The 22,272-nt window shown below is 53.2% G+C and overlaps 4 protein-coding genes across 8 annotated transcripts; 2 read left to right on the top strand and 2 right to left on the bottom strand.

The window, feature by feature from the left end:
- Positions 1–36: 36 nt before the first annotated feature.
- On the top strand, positions 37–2,373 carry LOC101760926. Of its 5 annotated transcripts, none has more exons than XR_002677024.1 (3): positions 37–1,323; positions 1,410–1,488; positions 1,669–1,701. XR_002677024.1 is itself a non-coding variant. In XM_004961473.3 (2 exons), the coding sequence occupies exons 1-2, from the start codon at positions 166–168 to the stop codon at positions 2,152–2,154; spliced, it is 1,809 nt and encodes a 602-aa protein (XP_004961530.1). In that variant the 5' UTR covers positions 37–165; the 3' UTR covers positions 2,155–2,373. The 5 variants fall into 5 exon arrangements, 3 of the variants coding, with proteins under 3 accessions (XP_004961530.1, XP_004961531.1, XP_004961529.1); XR_002677025.1 differs by lacking the exon at positions 1,669–1,701 and adding an exon at positions 1,590–1,635 and having other exon boundaries at positions 1,410–1,503; XM_004961473.3 differs by having other exon boundaries at positions 37–1,488; positions 1,669–2,373.
- A 10,462-nt stretch (positions 2,374–12,835) lies between these two features.
- On the top strand, positions 12,836–15,962 carry LOC101760510. Its single transcript, XM_004961471.4, has 6 exons — positions 12,836–13,122; positions 13,264–13,413; positions 13,503–13,761; positions 13,848–14,066; positions 14,640–14,782; positions 15,438–15,962. Exons 1-6 carry the CDS (start codon positions 12,874–12,876, stop codon positions 15,735–15,737), a joined length of 1,320 nt encoding a protein of 439 aa, XP_004961528.1. The 5' UTR covers positions 12,836–12,873; the 3' UTR covers positions 15,738–15,962.
- A 970-nt stretch (positions 15,963–16,932) lies between these two features.
- Positions 16,933–17,898, bottom strand: LOC101760102. The gene has a single exon (XM_004961470.3). The coding sequence runs from the start codon at positions 17,724–17,726 to the stop codon at positions 17,373–17,375; it is 354 nt and encodes a 117-aa protein (XP_004961527.3). The 5' UTR covers positions 17,727–17,898; the 3' UTR covers positions 16,933–17,372.
- Positions 17,899–19,326: 1,428 nt separating this feature from the next.
- LOC101759695 (atherin) lies at positions 19,327–21,165 on the bottom strand. Its single transcript, XM_004961469.3, has 2 exons — positions 20,178–21,165; positions 19,327–20,094 (listed from the first exon to the last, which is right to left on the bottom strand). Exons 1-2 carry the CDS (start codon positions 21,003–21,005, stop codon positions 19,693–19,695), a joined length of 1,230 nt encoding a protein of 409 aa, XP_004961526.1. The 5' UTR covers positions 21,006–21,165; the 3' UTR covers positions 19,327–19,692.
- Positions 21,166–22,272: the final 1,107 nt, after the last annotated feature.

Below are 22,272 nucleotides of genomic sequence, written 5' to 3'. Positions count from 1 at the left end.
AGGCCTCCCCCATCCAGCTAGGCACCCGCCAAAATTTCCCCCCAAATCTTTAAACGCGCCTCTCTCCCCCAGATTCAAGAAGCTCTCTTCCCCCCTCCGCCGCCTTCCACTTCTTGCCCTAATCCTCCCCACTTCCCCAGATCTTTGCCCTAAGGCGAGCCCACCATGCCTCCTCCGCCGCAGCCCGGCGACCCCGCCGCGTCCACCCCCGCGGACGACGGGCTCGTCGCTTTCCTCCGCATGAAGCTCGCCGGCGAGGCCCTCCCCGCCGCCGCCGGGACGCATTTCCACGACTGCGACATCTACGCCGCCGATCCAGCCACGCTCACGGCGGGGTACCGGCCGGCCCCGGTGAGGAAGGGCGAGGGCGGCTCCTGGTTCTTTTTCACCCACGTGAGGCCCAAGAGCAGCAGCGACAGCCGCAAGAAGCGCGTGGTCGGCGGCGGCGCGGGCACGTGGCACTCGGAGCGCGCTCCGCGGGCCGTGCTCGACGGCGAGGGCAACTGCGTCGGCCACAGCCAGTACTTCTCGTACAAGCGCAAAAACGGCAAGAACAGCAGCGAGAGGACCGACTGGTACATGGTGGAGTTCACCGAGGGCCAGGAAGGGGATCACGAGCGCATCCACGGCGGCGAGCCCGTGCTGGTTCTTTGCAAGATCTACAGGGCTCACTCCGGCTCAAGATCATCATCATCATCCTCGCGATCGGCGCGCAAGAGGAAGGCCACGGAGGAGCACGCCGACGCGTCCTCCGCTCCCGTGAAGGCAAAGCGGCGACTTTTCAATTCCTCTGCTCCAACACTGCTGCCCGCGTCACAGGAACAGGTCAGCTCCAGAGTCACAATGGTCACGTCTCGATTGGAATCGCAGGGCGAGGCTGCAATGTTCGAACAAGAGGATTGTCATGGCGAGCTCGGTGATGCATTGGATCAACTCATCTTCTGGGCATCGCAGAGTAATGCATCAGATTATCTCAAGCTCTCTCCCAATCCAGAGGCGTCACAGGAACAGGTCAGCTCCAGGGTCACGATGGCCAGTAATACATTGGATGGACTCATCTTCTGGGCATCGCAGAGCAAGATGGACAGTACATCAGATTATCTCAAGTTCTCTCCCAATCCAGACGTGTCGGCGTCGCAGAGCAAGACAAGCACTACACGTCCTAGCTTGTTCATGTCCGAAACAGAGATGTCTCAGGGTAACATCGGTGGTACATTGGATGATATCATATTCAGACCCGAACCAGAGCCGTTGCAGGGTATGATCGGCAGCCCAGCAGATTATCTCAAGTTACCTCCCGAACCAGGGGCAGCGCAGAACATGGTAAGCACTAAATCTCCCAGCCTTTTTATGTCTGAATCAGAGACGACGTTTCAGGGCAAGATCAGCAGCTCATCGGATTATCTCAGATTCTGGTCTGAACCAGAAGCATCGCAGGGTACGATCGACAGCCCATCAGATCATCTCAAGTTCAATCCCGAACCAGAGGCAGCGCATAACATGGTAAGCACTAAATCTCCCAGCCTTTTTATGTCTGAATCAGAGATGACGTTTCAGGGCAAGATCAGCAGCTCATCGGATTATCTCAGATTCTGGTCTGAACCAGAAGCATCGCAGGGTACGATCGACAGCCCATCAGATCATCTCAAGTTCAATCCCGAACCAGAGGCAGCACAAAACAATACAAACACTACACCTCCCAGCTTGTCCATATCTGAACCAGAGACGACTCAGGGCAAGATTGGCAGTACATCAGATTTTCTCAGATTCTGGCCTGAACCAGAGGCAACGCAGAAGATCGGCGGTACATCAGATTATCTCAAGTTCTTGCCCGGAACAGAGGCATTGCAGAAGGCAAGCACTACACCCAGCCAGTTGATGTTCGAGCCAGAGGTGCAGGTGCCGCAGGGTGAGAGTGAGACAGCAACATTCAACTGGGGCCAGATGACTGGCAGTTGCGCCGCTCCTGCACCTTCACATTGCTATGGGATGACTGATTTAGACGACAGCTACTGGAGAGGCAACAACAACAACACGGTATCTTGCTGCCATGGTGTGGGATGTTTTGTTGGAGCGCCACCCACCTTATGCAGCACCGCAAGAATTCCAATCAACCCAAGCGTTTGCGGCGGTCCAGCTCTTTGGAGCTGCTAATCTGAGAGTGCAGAGGAGCCGTGTGCGCTGTGCAGTGAGGACGGATTGTAGTACGGAGCATTCTCTTCATTTATTTTTTCAGCTGTCCAAAGCATATGTATAGGTTTTGTTTGTTTTTCCCCGTCCATCATCATACAATGAAGTTGTAACACCAATGCAATTGACATATGTCTCTTTCAATATGTTATAGTATCTGTATCTATACTTATTGAACTCTAATTTGTATTTTTTCCCCATCTTTGTGTGATAGTTCTAGACCATTAAAATTTGGTCCCATAAAACCTGGTGGTATATACAAACTAGCAAGATGCCCCGTGCAAATAGCGCGGCTAATTCTGTACCTTTTTAACATCAGAATTTCTTAATTATATATTAATAGACATATAATAAATCATACCTACTGGCTGATATATAATTTTGCAATCAAATTCAATTTAACATTTACTCAAATCATGTCTTCACCCACCAGCTGCCACGATCATGAACATTGCAGGGGGCTTCAGTATAGTACCTTGTTGATACATGGATGCCTTGCGTAAATCTTTTCGTCGTGTTCACTGAATGTTACTTGGGATGTTATACTTGATGAAGAATTCTCCATCGTTGACTTCGTAGATATACGCTAAGCTGCTAAGGCTAAGCATTGCATGAGCCTGGATGGATTAAAATCGACATGTTGGCTGATTGGATTTAACATTTTTGTTTTCTGTTGAAACCATAGAAATCAATCAGATGATAGATCTATAACGATGTCTATTGTTTAGACAGGAGTTCCTGCCATGACTTCTGTGCACGCATGTGTTCATCCGGGTTCTCTGCTTTTTTCTAGGAGGCTATTCCTTATGATCCACTAAAAAAGTTCACAATTCCTTATGTGCCATTAAAAAAGTTTTGTTTCCTTTCCAACCATCGTATCAATTTTTTGGATACCTCGGTGGCACTGCCGTCCATTACCGTCAGCTCTGTTGCCGACATGAAATAGGCGCCCAGCTTCTCGAGCGCGAGGACTGACAGAGCTAAGGAGGCACGCCAACCTTAAATAGCCGCCCAGCCCCTAAGCGCGAGGACTAGCGGAGCCACGGAGGCACGCCGACCTGAAATTGGCACCCAGCTCCCGTGCGTGAGGACTGGTGTAGCCACGGAGGCACGCCGTGAGACTTAACAGAAAAACTCACGGATTTCGTCCATCGCTTGCGCCGTAACACGGGACCCGCGGATTCCGTCAATAGGTTTACGCCGTCAACGCCTTCAAAAGCTGAAGAGGTCAGCTGGGTGGCCGAAAGCACGTTGAGTCGTCTGTGGCGCCCAGCTCCCTGAGCCTGGGAGTCAGACGAGACACGGAAGCATGCCAAGTCGCCTCACGCACCCAACCTCGAGCCTAGGAGGTCGGTCGGGTGGCGGGAAGCATGCCAAGTCGTCTGTGGCGCCCAGCCCCCGAGCCTGGGAGCTGGACGAGTCGCGGAAGCATGCCAAGTCGCCTCCCGCACCAGCCCCCGAGCCTGGGAGGTCGGCCAGGTGGCAGGAGGCACGCCGAGTAGTTTCTGAGCTGTAAAAGTGGAATGCAAACATTATGTAGCATACTATAGAACATTTAATAATTGAATAAATCAGAGTTTTATTCGGCGTATAAATAAATCTTTGCTCGTCCTGTTCTTGTGGGCCATGTAATTTCCTTGGGTAGTTAGCCTATTACATTTAAGCATCTAGCCTTGCTTAGCCGGCAGTCTGCTGAGAGCGGATCTCGAGCTTGTAGACGGGGCATCACAAGATGAGTCGAGGTTTCAAGGATTAAAGCGTGTGCTACCCAAGTACTTTAGCAATTATTAAGAGAGCCGGACAAGCCGCAAAGAAGTCGGAATTGTGCGGAAAAGCAAAGAGCGTGCGCTGTGCACTCATAGGGTGCAATCTCCGACTGCCCGTGTAGTGGACGGACCAAGCTGTATAAGCAGTCGGAGGTGTGACTAGGGTGGTTGGCGAAAGTCACAGAGACATAGGAGAATTGAGTCATGTGAAGATATACGGAAGCCGTAAAATATTTAAATGAATATATGACTTAGCTTGGTTTGTGGCCGAGTCAAAGAATGCGCCAAGTCGGCTGAAGGCTTGACGAAGGAGACCACCATGGAGTGCACCAAGAATGTCATGGCGCTTCTGAAGACGCACTTCCCCTGGCTGGCCGTGGAGTGCGTCGGAATGGACATTGCCGAGGACTTTGATGATGGTAACCTCGCGGAGCTCGCCGAGCAATATCAACAAGCCGCGGAGGACGTAGTTAAGAAACTGGACCTGTAATGAAAAAACTGTAAAATGTATCTGAGGGATACGGGTACCCACGGGTCCCCACCGACCAGGATACTGGTCGGCCCTGACAGATAGGCCCGCCCGACGATGCCGTGCGGGCTAAGGTGTGAAGTTCCGTGAAGCACAAGCTCAGAGGCCGAGCGAACCGATTTTGCTAGGATATCACGGGATACTTGTTGTAAACCGACTCAGATTGATTTCCTTGTAACAACCGACTAGGATTAGATTCTATCCGACTTGTAACCCTAGGTCGTCGGCCTATATAAGGTGGCCAGGGGCACCCCCGAGGGTAAGGCACCTCAACGTACCTCAACTCATCCCACCTCACGTTAACTCTTCACACCTGCGATCAGCAATACAATCCACCAGAACACAGGACATAGGGTATTACTCTCCGGAGGCCCGAACCTGTCTAAGCCTTGCGTCTCTGTGTTACCATTCGAGTTCTTGGTCTTACGATCTCCCCCGCCTACAAATCTATCACCTGGGTAACACCTTGGTGGACTGCCGGTCACCAAATTCGACGGTATCAATCTGTGCCGTGGGGCAAGAAAACTTGTTGATTAACTCATGTAAAGGCAACTCCTTCCCTCCCGTGGTATGTTTGACAAGACACCGTGTGGCCTAGGCCTGTAGCCGCTAAGCGCCTAGCCTTACCTGGCCAACACTCTGCTGAGAGCGGATCTCGAGCTCGTAGAGGGGGTAAACGCAAGGTTGTCTAGGTTTCGCATGCTAGGACGTTGTCCACACGAATTAGTCGTACAACCTTAAGAGGGGTAGGAAAAAAGTTGGGACTCGGAGGTCAGCGCGTAGCGGGGGAAGCCCTCGAGCGTAAAGGTGAGGGTGTGGTCTGTCGAACAGGTCGGACAGCCCCCGAGCGTGATTAAGAGCTCGGATAAGAAAGCGAAAAGGTAGTAAGTACGCAAAGAACCTCTGAGGTTTTATTTATTCAATATAAAAATGTAAGGAGAATACGTAGCTTTTAGGTCCAAATGGTAGAAGCGCCGCAAGTGTTCGATGTTCGCCACAGTCCGGAAATTAGGTGGGTTCGGATGAGTCGTCAGATTGGATCTGGAAAGACTGCACGAGTTTTTCGAAAAACACGGCAACCGAGTTCTTGATGCTAAAAGGGGCACAGGTAGAGCCCTGCGCCAATCTTCCGGGATGTAGTGCCACCTTGGAGAGGTTGATGTACTCAGCAATGGTGTTACTGATGCGATCTAGCTCCGCGATTAGATCGGAGGGTGTGGGTAGACGGGTTGCCGCGAGGATTCGCGGGATCCTCTCTGAGAGAGAGAGAGAGAGAGAGAGAGATCGTCGACCTGCTAGGCGAGTGGTACGATGATCCTCGGGTGAAGAGCTTGCTCCGTCGATACAGATCCGACGGATGCCGAGCTAGCGGCGGACACCGAGTCGGCGATGGAGGCGGTGGAGTCGGAGTCCACTGGCATGCTCCCAAAGCTAGATCGGATTGGCGAGGAAGTCTTTCATGCTCTCGGGGAAGATGACGCCGTGGCAGGATACCATCAAGCTCGCTGGGAAGGATCTCATGATCACCCCTACCTGGCGCACCAATTGTGGTATTTAGTGATCGGCAGTCCTCCAGCAAGTTACCCAAGTGGTAGATTTGTAAGCGGGGGAGATCGCAAGATCTAAGAACTCGAATGGTAACACAGAGACGTTTAGACAGGTTCGGGCCTCCGGAGAGTAATACCCTACGTCCTGTGTTCTGGTGGATTGTATTGCTGATCGCAAGTGCGAAGAGTTAACGTTGGGTTGAGTTGAGGTACCCTCGGGGTGTCCCTGGCCACCTTATATAGACTGATGACTTAGGGTTACAAATTGGATAGGATCTAATCGTAATCGGTTGTTACATGAAAAGCAATCTGAGTTGGTTTACAATAAGTATCCCGTGATATCCGGATTGAATTTGTTTACCCGACCTCCAAGTTTGTGCACCACGCGTTTTCATGCCTTGCCCGCACGTCATGGTTGGACGAGGTCCCCTTGTTAGGCCGGCCAGTATCTTGTTCGGTGAGGATCCGTGAGTAAACTTATCCTCGAGTTGTTTTGCTGACCTTCCATCGTTTCATTTCAGGCACTCAGTATGCCGCTTCGTCTTGCTTGATACCCCTCTTACAGCTTTGGGCCCATCTGTAAGCCTCGACCTTGAGCTGCTGCCCCTCATCACACAGTCGCTGGCGCGGTCGGGTTCTGGAGGCAGAGGGCTACACAGCTCCACGCGCGCAGGGTGCCGAGGGAGACCTGCTGCAGCCTGCAGCAGAAGTGGCAGCGCGCCCTCGTCGGTCGTCGCGGAACCACGGGAGGAGGTCCGGGAATGCGGCTAGGTTCCGGAGCACCCCAACCGCCGTGGCCTGGGTGGCGGATGTCCTGCCCGTGCAGGCAACGAGTAGCGCCGCCACCCCGCCCGGCCCGCCGCACGTGGGCACGGTTGCCGCGGCGTCCCACGACGCGACCGTGAGCGGGAGCAGCGCCGCCCGCAAGTGTGCTCTGCGCCGGCAGCCCTGCACCGCCGGACTCTAGCACGCGGCAGAGGTGGGGCACAAGTTGCACAACGACGGCGGACTCCTGCGAGTCTGCAACACCGGGAATTGGCACGCTGTGTCCGAGGACACGAAAACGGCAAGCACGGGGATAGCCCACTCGCGGGAGGACGGGAGGAGTCGAGCCGCGCCGCCAGCGGGAACACGGCGCTGGCGAGGGCGGCCGACAGCGCAGCGAGCGAAGTTGGACGGCCGGCCGGGGTCCCCGAACTCCGGAGGCTGAGCCCAAGATGAAGAAGAGTGCAGGCCGGAGCGATGAGCGGCGTCAGCTAGACGAAATCATGCGAGACTGAGAGAAGAGAAGCGGAATAGAAGGCCAAAATGGACATTTCGGCACGCCGTGAGCTCCCGTTCCCACTGAACTGGACAGCAGTGGCACTGAGGTCTAAACAAAATTTAACTGATGGCACGAGTGGTGTCAGAATTTTTTGGAATTACAAACTTTTTTAGAGGTGCGTAAAGAATTGCATCTTTTTCTAGACAACAAAATCATCTAATCCTCGTTTTAGTTCTCTTACTGACTTCGATGGCAACAATCAGGATACATCATTCCTCTCTTTTTCGGTCACATAAAAGAAATTAGCTCTTGGCATCATATGGTAGATGGAAAGACGTGTTTTACTAAAGTAAGAATAATTGCTTGATTTCAATTCGTACGTAATTCAAATATAATTTAATTATTGATCCCAAATTAACTATCTGTTCTGCTTGTTGATTTGGATTGAAATTGAAGGGTCCATGTCTAGCTCCTTTTTTCAATTCCCAAATTAATTGTTTATTAATCTTATTGGACATGGATTCTTTAAGTTTATCTAGACCGTTAGATCATCATAAAAATCAATTGTATGTATTTTTTAATTAATGTGGTAATTTCTATATCCTCTCAACAAACGTGGTGCTTTTTTAACACTATTGTATTAAGATAATAGATTAAAATTCACCAAATTAACCTGCTTTCGAAGCTTATCTGAATTTTATAGAAGCAAAATATTTCCAAAGTCATGATAAAACGACTAAGTATTCCTCACATGGAATGCAGCAATTTGTAATATTATTTCCCATCATAAGTTACATAATTTATTATTCAAAAAAATTTGGCCCGCCTGCCGTGTGGATCGCGACCTGTCGGAACAAGGCAGGCCCGACACTTATCAGCACTTATCTGCCCGTGCCTGTGTGCGTGTCTTCGTCCTATGATCACGTCCCAATCGAAGAATTCTCCAGTCTAAAAGTCAAATCCCCCATTCCTATTTTAAGCTATCTGAAAGTGCTGAAACAGTAAAAGGTTTGGGTCAGGAGTCAGGAGCCTACCAACAATACGGACGAACTCAACCCGGCTATCGCTTAATGCGTTCCAAAAAAAAAAAGTAACAGAAAAATGACGCGCTGCAACGCTTTGGTGTTTTTCCTTGTCCGGACAAAGCAGGGCAGCCAGACCAGGCATGTGAGTTGCAGAATCGGTTTTGGCGTGCGTGAAGCAGTAGCCAAGTTGTTGGGTTCTGATGATGCATGGCAGTGATTATCCCTCGCAGGTCCGTATTTAACGATCGACGATCTTGATTTGCCTGGGCAGATGCGAATCGCAATCTCTCACGATCAAAGGAAGTGAGTGGAAGAAAAGATAAGAGCGGGACAGAAAGGTGCCCCCAAGATTGCACATTCTCTTCTTTCGGTAAAGAAGAACAGAAAAGGAGTTGACAACCTGTAGATTTCGTGCTGCAAATGGCAAGGCCAAGTTAAATTCGAATTGCGATTTGGGCAGGGAAGCGCATGCTAAACGTTTTGAGTGTTGCCAAGGTTTTGTTCCAATTTTATACTCGATCTCAACAGTTTGGCACGCAAGGTTTGTCCCTCCAAGAACGATCTGTAGGGATACGAGGTAGGCTACACTAGCGCAAAACAAAATTTCTACCGCGTAAAACCAGGAATAACTGCCGTATAAGGATCACGGGATTACCACTCGACGCACTACTGGTGCGGAAGATGTAGATATGCGTCGATGCAGTGAGGACGATCACGTAGTCGTACGTAGTCGATCAACGTAGTCGTACGTAGTCGATCACGTCACGTCCAGCAGCTCCTCAGCAGCTCGTCCACGTGCAGCAAGATCGCCTCCGGTGCCGCGGCTCGTCGTCGGCTCGTCGCGGCTCGTCGGCGGCTCGTCGTCGGCTCGTCCAAGTGCTGCAGGCGCAACACCTCCAAGGTATCCACACGTGCAGGGAGGAAGCGTCGCAAGCCGGACTGCTAGATCCGCGAGTTGCAACAGGCGAGGGCGTGGGAGGCGCGGCAGGTGTGTTTCGCCAAAAGGTGTAAACCCTAGGGCGCCCCCACCCCTCTATTTATAGAGGTTCCTGACGGGCCTCTGGGTCCGAGGCCCATTAGTACTTCTAAACCTAATCCAACTCGGATCAGATCCGAATTGGGCTTTCAGGCCCTTAAGTGTGTGACCCTATGGGTTCGGATACGTATAGACATGGCCCGAGTACTCCTACTCGGCCCAATAGTCGGTAGCGGCCTCTAGCAAGACGTGCCAACTCCTATACGCACACGAAGATCATATCAGACGAACCATCACAACATAATATACATGCTATCCCTTTGCCTCACGATATTTGGTCTAGCTTCAAGCCGACCGCTCTTTCTCGATCCTGTGATTCGGAATCCCTTTGTAGGTTAACTCTTAACCGTACGTAGCATGGCCATGCATTTTCGGATCCGATCACTCGAGGGGCCCAGAGATATCACTCTCAATCAGAGAGGGGCAAATCCCATCTTGATTGACCATGTCTCATAGCATGCTTCTTGACAAACCCGAAAGCTACCTTTATAACTACCCTGTTACGGCGTAGCGTTTGATAGCCCCTAAGTAGGTCGATCCACATCTAGAATACATGCGACAATCTCAGGTCTAAGGACAAAGCGTATATGTTGTTTAAAGAGAGAACTACTTCTCGTGTTGGGTCAGTCCTAGCACATGTCTCCACATGTGTCCACATTATTAGTTCAACATCTCCATGTCCATGACTTGTGAAACATAGTCATCAACTAATACATGTGCTAGTCTAATATTCATGTGTGTCCTCACATGAACTCCGACTAGGGACAACTTTAGAATAACCATACAAGTAAAGAGTTTCACATCCAATTCACATAATTGCAAATCAATTCAAGTAGCCTTTAATGAATATTCAATGAACACAATATACAAATCATGGATACAAATGGAATATCATCATCTCTATGATTGCCTCTAGGGTATACCTCCAACACGATCCAACACAGCAACTATCCTACACTTACATGGCAGCAACTTGTCTCCAATCCCAAGCACCCGGCTCGACCAATCGAGCAAAGTTGCGTGCGACTTTGACGGGTTCCCGTGTTCATCTCATTCAGAGTCTCCCACTCTCCAGCTGAACGCTTCTAACCTTTCCCCGGTGGATTTGACTATCGCTGCGCCCGTTGCTTCCCTTTATAAAATGATGGGCGCGGCTACTGGTTCAACGAGACCTTCCACGAAGGAAGCCCCTGCAGCCACCACTACGCTGGCTCTCCCTCCCCTCCTCTTTATAAAGCAGGTAAAAGGCAATCATCGCCTACTCATCAGGCGATCCACTGCCCGAGCCTGAGCGCGCACCCACCTCCCCCATTGACCCGAGCAGGTCGAGAGCGCGTGTCCACACCACAAAAGGCTGGGCTGCGTCGCTCGGTTCCCACTCGGCGTTCTTGGCTCCGGCAGCGGCGGAATAGGAGGGATCGATGAGTAAGAAGGCGGAGGGCGGCAGCAAGCTGGGGCGGTGGCTGGGGGCGCCGGTGCGGGCGTTGTCGAGGGCGTGCGACTCGTACGTGCGGAGGATGTCGGCGTGCGCGGGGCGGATGCCGACGCACGCCGCCGCCTACGGCGGCCGCGGCGGGTTCGCGCCGGGGCACGTGCAGGCCGCGACGTTCAGCTCCCGCTCGCGCCGCGGCGGCACCGGCGACGACGACGTCAGCGAGCTCGTCCGCGCCATGTCCCAGCGCCAGGCGTCCGGCCGCGGCGCCGGCGCCGGCGGCGAGGGCGCGGCCGTCGCCGTCCCGGTCAGGAGCCGGAGCGTCGCGGTGGGGCGGATCGACGAGGACGCGCCGTGCGAGTTCGGCGCCGGTGACGCCGTGCGCGTCGGCGGCCCCGCCGTGCGCAGGGCCCGCAGCGTCGCCGTGGGCAGCGCCGGCCTCGCCGCTCGCGCCGGCGCCGGCGGCTACGGCGCCGCCAAGAAGCAGCTAGGAGCGCGCGTCCCGCGCGGCTGACCCGCCGTTCCGCCGGCTTCGGAGCATGCAACGCCGGAGCCGGTGGTAACGTCGTGTCGTGCGTGTGCATAACTAGCAGCTTGACGTGTTCAGCCCGTCGTAATTCGGAGTTAGTTCAGGATTTCAGTTTGTTTGTTTTCTTCTTCCGCGTGATGCCGTGATGTGAACTTGTTTAGGATCAGGATTTGTCACGACCTGGCGGTGGCGGCCACGGCCCACGGCCATGTGAGCCGGGGACGCCTCACCAGCTGCGTGTGAAAGACCCCTCCCAAAAAAAAAAGCTTCGTGTGAAAGATTTGAAACGTGTGTCCAAACTCCAAACGACAAGATCTTGTGCACAGTATACAACGTACGCTTCTGATTCGTCCATCTCGTCGTCGTCTCCGCAGCCGGGTGGTCTGCATCTGCACCGCAGACAGAGCCCCAGAAGCCAGAGCCGGTCCATCCCAAACCGTACGACCGCCATTGTTTTAATGCGTTTTTACCCTAGGCTTTGACGTCGAGCATGTCGTGACGGCATATCCTGCGATAGTTTAAACTTCGTTCGTCCTCGCTCGTCAGCACTGCATGTGTCCGCTGAAAAACGAGCATTTCCAGTGTTTGTTGATCGTATCTGTTGCTGTCCGTGAGTATTATCTCGCGTTCTAGTGTCGCGTCAGTGCCCAGGTGTTTGGATACGGCGTACTGGTATCCTGTAGACTCATGTGCATGAGTTGACAATGTTACCAGCACCACTGTATCCTGCCGTGCAAGATAGCATGACAAACCGAGTCGTGAGCCCCGTGGCGTGCGCGCTGCAGCACACCTCGCGTAGAGAGAGGAGGGGCGCCTCATCGTCCAGACTCCAGACCTGCTTGACAAGCAATGGAACAAGTAGCCGAAGGTAGTCTTGGACCTGCGACTGGCGCCGTGAAGCTTGACGCCGAGCCGGCCGGCGCCGTGGCACCGGCCGGTATCGGTCGGGTACTGCGGGTGAGGGACGCGCGCGCCGCGCCGATCGACTGCCGAGCGAGCGGGTGGTCGCTCCGTGCATTCCTAGCAGCCAGCATGCGTAGCTGGGAGCCCGTGCGCGTCGGTGGCCCCTCGCTGCGCGCCGGCCGTGCTCAAGGCCCGCCGCGTCGCGCGCGTTGGGCGTGAAGGGCTGATCGATGGTGCGGCTCCGACGCTCGCATCCGCGCTGCCGTCGACTCGTGAACAGCGACGCCTACGGCCGGCCTATAGGGCCACAAGTCCTCGCGGGCTTTCACTCGAAGACATCCCTAACTTCCAAAGCCCATGAACAAACTGGCGGCCCGGGGAACACAGACCGAGACGGCACTGGAAACTGGAAACTGGAAACCCGAGCTCCCCCCAAATTCCAGAACCATCCGTTGCGTGCTCGTCTCGTTTCCACTCCACGCCACGGTACACGCCGGCCACCAGCGCCTCCCAGCCACCCGCCGCGTCCGCGTGTCGCCCCATCCAGCCATCAGTTCGAACCCCCCGCGGCCCCGCCAGCAAATCCAGCGCGCTATAACCGCCGGGGCCCCGGAACTTCCCCAGCCGCAAGCTCCGAAAGGCGGGGACAGCAATGGCAGCCGCAGCCGTCGCCTCCAGTTCCACCCCGCGGCCGCTCCGCCTGGCGCCTCACCGGACTCTCGGCGGCGCGACCGGACACGTCAACGCCCCGCCGCTGCGCCACCGCAGGCAGCGGCTCGCCGTGTCGGCCTCGGCCGGGGCGGAGGCGGAGACCAGCGGGTCCGAGCGGTTCTACTTCAACTTCACCGGGTTCCCCTTCCCGCTCGGCCCCTTCCTCAACCGCCGCACCATCCGCACCGAGGTAACCTCTCGCCCGCACCGCAGGCCGCCTCGCGTTTTCTTTTTGGCTCCGTGACGACGACCGGACGGCGAATTTCCTTACTCTTTCCCCTTCGTTGTTGCGCGCTGGCCGTTGGTGGTGGATGAATATTGAATGGATCAGGCGGTGAAGGGCAGCATATGGCTGTTCGAGCAGGAGCAGGCACTGGGCTTCAGCAGCGTCTCCACCAACACCCGCATGACCGTCATCAAGCTCAGGTCCGGCGGGCTCTGGGTGCACGCGCCCATCGCGCCCACCAAGGAGTGCATCCAGGTATGTACTACGGCACCTGCTCGGTGAATTTATCCCCCGCCAGTGAATTCACTCAGGTACGCCGCTCATGTGGTTGCAATTGGGTGCAGTTGCTGAAGGAGCTGGACGCGCCGGTGGAGCACATCGTGCTGCCGACCTTCGCGTACGAGCACAAGATCTTCGTCGGGCCCTTCTCCAGGAAGTTCCCCAAGGCGCAGATTTGGGTGGCTCCCAGGCAGTGGAGCTGGCCAGTCAACCTGCCGCTCGAGTTCTTCGGGATCTTCCGGGCCAAGCCCCTCAACGACGAGGACGACGCCACCCCATGGGCCTCCGAGATTGAGCAGAAGGTGCTCAGCTCGCCGGAAGTCGGTATTGCTCCTGCAAATGTTCAGCATTGTTCCGTCCATTGTTGTATACATTTCCGTCTGAAAGTCTGAATGTAATGATGCTTTCAGGGATTGGGCCATATGTGGAGGTGGCTTTCTACCATAAGCCTTCAAAGACATTGCTGGTGACAGATGCTGTCATCTTTGTTCCTCGACAGCCTCCGGAGTGTATCAGCAAAGAATCACTGTTGGCTTCTGCCAAGAACGGATTGGCAGTGAAGATATTGAGCAAAGGGAAAGAGGTTCCAGATGAACCAGTTGTGGACAATAAGCTGAACCGTCAGAAAGGTACTTACTTGTACAGTCAAACCTTACAACAGTGTATGAAGTAGCTGTCAGTTTCTCACTAAATTGCTACACAAGATAACAAATCAGATGAAATCTGTGAAATGCAATTCTCATATTTTAACCATAGTAGTTTAGTAATGTTGCGCCCCTTCGAGACTAGTTCTGATCATCATCTGCAACTAGGAACAAATGCATGTTCATGTTCACATAATTTAAGTAGTTGATCGATATCATCAAAAAGGAATAACCCTGTAGACAGGCCTAACTTGCAAGTGATGGGTTTGTTATGTCACCGATTAAGAGCTTCACAACATGTTTTTGTCCTCTGTTGGTCACTTCATTCTCTCTGAAGTTTTGGTGTAAGCATGTTCCAGATAGTGACCAGTGATTATGCAATACTTTTTATGTACTAATTCAAGATTCTAAACAAAAGAAATGAATATATTCAAATATTTACTTTCTTGTCAAAGCTCAATGTTTTGTGGAAAAAGAACAGCAAAATGGTATGTTGAATAGTAAAAAATCACGTACCGCATGAAAAAACTGATATAATCCTTGTTTATTTTACAACAGGATGGGAGAGAATGGTGCTTCAGATACTGTTTCTTGGCCCCTCAAATCTTCTTGAGCCAAATGCAAGTTTTGCTCAAATGTCACAAAAATTGATCGTCTCACCAATTGTCAAGACCCTCGTTTTCAGCAAAGTTCCAGAGAAGGTAATTTATTGTGGCAATTGAAATCTAGCATCACATATCACTGTTGATAACTTACTGAGCTTCTGGAGATCACTAGTGTTCTTATGGTTTCTTGATCATTTATCTCCTCACAGTACCAGTGTTTGATGTTTGCATCTTCACACCAAATAGATCATTTACACCCCGAAATCCCCCTGCCTAAGGGATCAGAAATGTGTTCACCGTCTTCCAGTAGGCCTGCCTATTAACAAATTAGCTGCCGAATCTTCAAAACTTTTTAGTTGTCACCACATGCTCACCAACACAAACCATCAGCAGCATTCATCTTTCAATTCTATCTTGGGCCGTTAATCTTTCCAGTAACTGGTAAATTAATAACTTATATCTTGTTCAGACTATAGTTAACATTCAAAATATAAGCATTCTTTTTCATGTGGTATTCTGATTTACAGAACTGAATATTCTAGATACCTGTGGAATGACCTCACCCTACCGGTAGTCTTTCTGATGTTTCTGTAATTGTGCATCAATCCACACTTGAGTTTAGAAAACAATCATATATGATTGGTACTAGATCACTAGGTGTCCTGCATTTGCATCCAACCCTAGATAACGCAAAGTCAATACTACATAGTAGCCTTTCAAGCTAATCAATGTCATTTGCCTCGATCCACAGGTGAGGGACTGGGTTGACAGGATCGCTGCAGACTGGCAATTCCGAAGGATAATCCCCTGCCACTTTGCAGCCCCGATCAACGTGAGCCGATCAGACTTCCTGGCCGCCTTTGCATTCCTTGACGAGTTCCTCCCCGACCGTCCTGCCCCAGCGCCTGGCCTCTCCCTGCTCTTCGCGTCGTTCATGGGGAAGGCAGCCAGCTACTTCCCTCCTGATGACATGAAGACGCTTTCGTCACTGGACGAGTTCTTGGTTTCGGTTGGTGCTGTCAAGAAGACCGTCTCCGGAAGGAAGAGGTGATGTAAAGAAAGCTGGTGGATTGTGCATAGTTTTGTAAGAAGAGATAGTTGCTGCAGAGCATGCTTGCTTGGAGCATGGTTTACACTGTCAAATTTGTAAACATGTAGTTAGTGGGCCAAAAATGGTCCATTAGGCTATAATCTAGGAAAGTACATGTATCCTCTTGCCTTCAATAGAAAGCCAGATTTTACTGCATGTGAAATTTACCACCCTGTAGCAGAGCCATATTTTGCCATGTTTGAATTGAACACGGGGTGGTGAATTGGGTGTTGCTCATAATTCAGGCTGCGGAGTGCACAAGATTGGAGCACTGTCTACCGCACGGGCGATCGGCAAGGAGTTACTTCCTGATCCGATCCAAGCTCTGTTTCAGTTAATGCTGCAGGGCTGCCTCCATGAGGTTTCTTTCACGCGTCAGAGCGTCGAACACCTTACTCATTATGACCAGCATCACACGTTCACAGTTCACACATCGAAGCTCCTGCATCATCCCTTCGTTTCAGACGTTTGCCGTGGACTCAAATTGTCTGACAGGAATTCCCGTCCGAATCATCTGAAACCGCGCGGGCTTCGCCGCAAGATCCGTGTCTCCGGCGGGCGCCGCCGCCGCACGCCTGCTTTGCTCGCCGCGCCGCCCAACCGCGGCCGTTCGCGGGAGCGCCAGCGGCGGGGACCGGAAGATCGTCTGATCGGCGAGGGGGACGGTGCAGGGCTGTCAGCCTGTCACTGTCAGTTCGGACTCTGAATCATCAGAGCTCATTGCTGACGCCGCTGTCAGGCTACGGCAGTTAAGTTCGTTACCGACGGCCCGACCAGAAGTCGCGGAGTTACCACGCCACGGCCGTGCGCTTTTACCGCCGCCGTGAACGCGACCGCGAGCACGGAGGCGCGCGTCCGCCCGTCGACGCCACGAAATCAATGCGGGAAGGCGAGGCCGTGGGGCGCCATTAACCAACCCCTCGCATCCCTCCTTTTGCAGTCACAGGAAGAACCAGGGCGCATTAACTACCCGAGGCGCTGTATCCATCGCAGCGACGACGCCGACGGCCGACGCCGACCACGGCGGAGTAACGCGCATGACCTCATCTCGTCTGTCGCCACCGAGTTCAGAAAAGCGACGAAGCGGAGCTGAAAAGGATTGCGCGTTCGGGCACTCGTTTCGTCGGAGACGGGCGCGGCCGCCATGGTGAGGAAAAGAACACTTCATCGGATGGCGAGGCGAAACAACAAATTCTGCGGACGTCACCGAGGGGGAAAAACACTTCCAGTTTTCTGGTGAACAATGGAAGCCAAGAAGGCTAGGAGACTACAAGGGGACCGACCGACCCCAGGAAGAAACAGAGCAACGGCGAGCCAAGAAGTCAAGAATCGGGAGGACGGCGAAGAACTACTAGCCTATACATGGCACACACCTATCTATCCAGTTTTTCTGTTATTGTCATGCAGGCGCCGGCGCCGATCGGGCCTCCATTGTAAGTCCTTTCCGGTTTCCGTCGGCCGGAAAGCAGGAACAAGAGAGGCCGACGAGGCGGTGCTTGCATGCGCTCCTCCTGCCGCGCCAGGAACCCGCGGCGCCCAAGAAACCAAGAACTGGCCGCGCCGCGTCGTCGTCGCCGCCGCGGCGCGGCGCGCGTCTCAGTTGTGCAGCGGGTTCGGCCCCGTCGGCACGAGCCGCTTGGCGACGCCGTAGCGCACGTCGATCTCCTCCCCGCCCTCGCGTCCGGGAGGCGGCAGCGGCACCGGCACGGGCCGGTGGTGGTGGTTGTGGCGGCGATGCCCCGCGGTCCCGACGCGGCGCCTGAGGTGAATGCCGTGGCACAAGGTGGGCGGCGCCGGGCGCGCGCTGCGGGGGTCGCACATGCGGGCGAGCAGCGCGTCGGCCGCTGACGGCTCCGGAGGCGGCGGCGGCGGCTGCAGCGCGGCAACGGAGAGGACGAGCAGGGACGCCACGAAGAGGAGGCGAAGGCCCCGACACCATGACGGCCCCATGGCTGCGGCCGAGCGCGCCTGATCGATCGGGTGGCCCGCCTTCTTCTTGCTCTGGTTCTTGGGGCCGAGCAGGGGAGGAGGCGCGAGGCGCGAGGGATTGGGAATTTGGGAGGGGATGCAGACGAGGGAGAGGGACGTGAGGGCGAAATTAGGAGGGCGGTGGGCTTTAAAAGCCGGGGCATGAGGCGCATGAGGAGCTGGAAAAAGTGAGAAACAACAACGGCGAAATGAAAATATTGTAACGAATTAGGAAGGCTATAATTCTGACGCCTTGTTTCGGGCGTTTTTTTTTTCAGACGACGCCATGAGCTTTAGGATCTCAAATAGATGTGGACGATTAGGGAGTGTGTAGATATCTGTTGACAGATTTATAAGACAAAATCTGTCAGATTCTCATCCAATAGAAAGCTACCACATCACAAAGAAAAATATGAAAGATTTATGAGACACAACCTGTCATATTCTCAACCAGTCACATCACAAAGAAAAATATGACAAATTTTTGCGACAAAATCTATCAGATTATCAAAAAAAAATAGAAAGCTACCACATCACAAAGGAACAATATGCAGATAAATCAACAACAAATTTGTCAAATTATTTGAAATTAAGGGGGAGGGAAAAAGGATGAGAAGAAAGTCCCTGGAGAGTGGTCCACTTGTTAGCTTTTACATGCATCACGAAGCATATCCAATGGGTATAAATCTGACAGATTTTTTTTCAAGAAATTTATCGACAAATAAATAGCATTTCTTTTATGGTGAAAGTAGGATTATTGGATCAAACCCTGAAAAAAAAGCAATAACTATTTGAGATAGTTCAGTTTATAAATGGCGCTGTTGACCCCAACTACCCATAAATAAGTGATAGAATTTGATTTCGTGGTTACTTTTGTATTAACGAGCTTAAACACATACTAGAGTATGTATAAACGCACGAAATCCTAGTAAAAACTAGCTTAATGGCACCTTTACGGATTCATGATACGAACATTGTGCAACAAAAGAATCACACCAATCTACCGCTACTTCACTTGTCCATTAGGTTGCATAATGCATAAGTCGCTGTCAAGGATTAGCTGATAGGACTGTAAAAAATGTGCTGTGTTGAGACTTCAGCAAAAAAAAAAAATTGCTTGCGGATCTAAACTGGACACGTTCAGCAATCAGTATTCAGATTCCTGTGCGGATCCAACCCTGCGCAACGGTCTTGTTCAGAAACCTGCAGCAATCAGTATTCAAGCTCTACCAGACTACCGATGCTCTACCAATGCTGTGGCCTGTAGGCAATTGTCACAGTTATTCATTTGCTTCACAAGTCCAAAGCATGAGGGTTCAAGATGGAATTAACAGTTTATTTGACTCAACAGAACCGCACAAAATTAAGGCAGGCCGAAAGGGACCCGTGACAACTGTATACTCCAAACATAACAAAATTAACAATGGTTCAACTTCTGGAGAAACAGCTATAGAAATCACATGTTAGAAGCAGCAATCCATAAATGCAACCAAAATGTACAGATCCAAACTATTAGTGTATGAGCATGGGTTGGCCAAAGAACACGGCCAGGCAATCTTCTTCAACCAGCAAGGAACAGACATTGGGGCACTGTGATTCACCGATCCAGAATGATAATGAGCATGGTTGGTCAGAAAAACAGGATTATTCAAGGACCTAAACATTTCAGTTCAACGAAATGTGCCAAGCTTCAATTCTCAATTTCTCACTCTCAGTGCCAAAAAAAACTGATACTAGTAATAGTACAATCCTACAACACAATGCAATTAACAGAAAGGTCATCTGAGCAATACAACTGCCCTAGTTCTTAAGTTCACAGTTGTACTCTCCGCCATTTGAGATTTTGAGAGACCCAATCCTCCCTCGTGAAACATCAGTGGAAATGCAGCAAGGAGATGACAACAGGGTTATAAACCCACGCGTCGCATTACATGATGCAAATCTCAAGTCATCTCCTTGCATCAGCAATCCTCCTCGACTCCATGTGCACTGGCATTGGTGCAGCAAGACCAGGCTTACCATTGGCACTTCTCTTGTTAGGCTTCACCTCATCAGACTCAGCAGAGCTCGAGTTTTCAGAGCCCTCATCTACCTCATTTCCATCCCCTGTCTCTTCGTTGAGCTCATGAACCTGACCATTACCAGAGAAACTCACCTTCTTCTTACTCACTGACGGGCGTCCTCCCACGAACGAAGCACTGCAGCCTTCATGGTACTCGCTGGCGCCCAATGCGTCACCCATGGCCACCTGCTCGTGCTCTTTGACCAGCACCTTGTCAACGAACTCCAGGATCCGGGTGAGCTCCCGGCTCACCGCGCGCTTCCCCTCGCGGATCATCGGGTCCCCTCCCTGATCCAAAACCCAATTCAAAAACCAGCACACCGATGGCATCCGGATCGAATCGAATGAGATCATGGTAAGGGTTCCATCACCTGGATCGCGTCGAGCCGGAGGAGGAGGCCCATGGCCGCCTCGGAGACGGCCGCGGGGTCGGCGCACCCGCGGCGGCCGGAGAGGGACCCCCGGATCGCCGCGGCCTTGGATCGCAGCACGGCGAGCTCCTTGAGCTGGCGGAGCGTCCGGGAGCGCCGCGCAAGGAAGCGGCGGAAGTGCGCCTGGATCGTCCGCGCCGCGCGCTCAACCGCCGCGGAGGGCGGCCCCGCGCGCGCGGGTCGCCGCGGCCGCGGCGGCGGCGATTCCGGCTCCGACTCCGATTCCTCTTCCTCCACCTCCTCCTGGTAGCGGGCCGCGCGGCGCGGCCGAGGGTTTGGGTGGGGCGGCCGCCGCGACGGGGGAGGGGCGGGGAAGCCGCGGGGGAGGGCGGACTCGAGCACGGCCACCCGGCGCAGGAGCGAGTGGAGCAGGAGGTGGCCGTGGTCGGCGGACGGGTTGGGCTGCGGCGGCGCCGACGTGGGGTGGGCGTAGGCATGGGTTTTGGCCTCCTGCTGCTGGTACTGGTAGGGATGGGGATACGTGTAGGGATTCGCCGCGTGTTGCGCGGCGGCAGGAGGCGGCGGCGTCTGGGTCTGGGGCTGCGGCTGCGGATGTGTCTGGGCGGGTGCCGGGGAGCTGAGGAGGAGGTGGGCGGCGATGGCGTGGAGGAGGTGGTCGGACGCGGCGGAGCCGGGCGCGGCCGGCGCGGGGGCGGGGTAGTAGCACGGCGCAGGGGCGGGGTAGTAGCAGGGCGCGGCGCCCGCGCAGCCGCAGCAGCAGGAGCAGCAGGCGGGCGGGGCCGGCTCGTGGTGGCCGTGGCGAGGCATCCTCGCTCGATGCGGCGGGGATCTCTCGGGCGGGCCGCGGGGACGGAGATCGGCGGCGGCGGCGGGGGGGTGGGTGTCACTGCCTCATCCAGTGGAAAGGAGATGCGCTTTGGAGCGGAAGCACAAGCACCGGTGCCCATGTGCCGTGCCGGCCGCTGCGGCCGCGAGCAAGCGCACGCCGTGGGATCGTGGCGTCGCGTGGTTTCGGTGGCTGACTGGTGGGGGCGTCCCCACGCCCGGCACGGGGTTTATCTGTGTCGATTGCTCCAAATCCGAGCCCGTGGGATTCGCTTTGGGAGCCGCCGGTCGTGGGGGGTTTTGGCCTTCTGGGGAGTTGCGTGACGTGCCGGACTCGCCGGAAGCTCACGGTTTCTGAACTTCTGATGGAGTTTCATGCGACCGCTGACCAAAAGCCTCGTGCACCGGCAAAACATACCGGTCCACAGACCACAACGAGAGCGGTAGTACGCCACAACCAACGGGACAGGAAGCTGTGCCCGCCGCTTGTCCAGCACGGGAATTTCTGCTGCTCCACCAGCCTTCTAGTGCTTCCTGAGTGCAGTCCGGCAGCCGCAGGAAAGCCATGGTATCTAGCACGGGACATAGACCACCAATCCACCATTGTACCACTATTTACCTCAAGTTTTGTTAACACAAAAACAACTCAAGTGCAGTGTTAATTGTTTGCCGATCACACCTAAGTATCAGGATGACCTTATCCTCATTATTCCAAAACATAGAATATTTTATTTTATCTTAAATCAAACTTATCTAAAACACATGTATAGAAATATACACCGACATCTGCAACATTAATTTGGTTTCAGTGGCCTCGTTCGGCTGGCTGCTTTGCAGCTGGCTGCTGCTGCTCGGCTCTCTGCCGCAGCAGCCAGAAACCGAACGCAGCAGCCAAGCGAACGAGCTGAGTAAATCCACCATGATATATACTCATATATAACCATAGCGGTAGTACACTCCTTTGGTTCCGCTATAGGTTTTGAAGTTCTTCAATTCTATTGCTACCTTTTCCTTTTCATTGTTTTTATTATTGGTGACTTTGAGCAAACTCAACTTAAGTATAAATGTCATTTATCTAATGATCCTAGCCAGACCTTCAATAAAGATGCCATATGTGTGACATAATTCTAAGCCTCTACTGCATGAATAGAAGCCAGATATCCAGTTCATCTTGAATGGTTATTTGCTCATATATCATGATCATCAAAAGTTCATATCAGTTTGACAAACTTCGTGTTCCTCCACACAT

The sequence above is a fragment of the Setaria italica genome, chromosome III (genome assembly GCF_000263155.2).
Source record: "Setaria italica strain Yugu1 chromosome III, Setaria_italica_v2.0, whole genome shotgun sequence".
NCBI lineage: Eukaryota > Viridiplantae > Streptophyta > Magnoliopsida > Poales > Poaceae > Setaria > Setaria italica.
Note: the sequence above shows the minus strand (reverse complement) of the source record. Positions and strands in the feature narration are given on the sequence as shown.

Coding starts and splice junctions, on each gene's coding strand:
- LOC101760926 (XM_004961472.3), top strand. CDS start 166: ATGCCTCCTCCGCCGCAGCCCGGCGACCCCGCCGCGTCCACCCCCGCG.
- LOC101760510 (XM_004961471.4), top strand. CDS start 12,874: ATGGCAGCCGCAGCCGTCGCCTCCAGTTCCACCCCGCGGCCGCTCCGC. Junction 13,123..13,263: donor GCCGCACCATCCGCACCGAG/GTAACCTCTCGC, acceptor TGAATGGATCAG/GCGGTGAAGGGCAGCATATG. Junction 13,414..13,502: donor CCACCAAGGAGTGCATCCAG/GTATGTACTACG, acceptor AATTGGGTGCAG/TTGCTGAAGGAGCTGGACGC.
- LOC101760102 (XM_004961470.3), bottom strand. CDS start 17,726: ATGGGGCCGTCATGGTGTCGGGGCCTTCGCCTCCTCTTCGTGGCGTCC.
- LOC101759695 (XM_004961469.3), bottom strand. CDS start 21,005: ATGCCTCGCCACGGCCACCACGAGCCGGCCCCGCCCGCCTGCTGCTCC. Junction 20,095..20,177: donor TCCGGCTCGACGCGATCCAG/GTGATGGAACCC, acceptor GTTTTGGATCAG/GGAGGGGACCCGATGATCCG.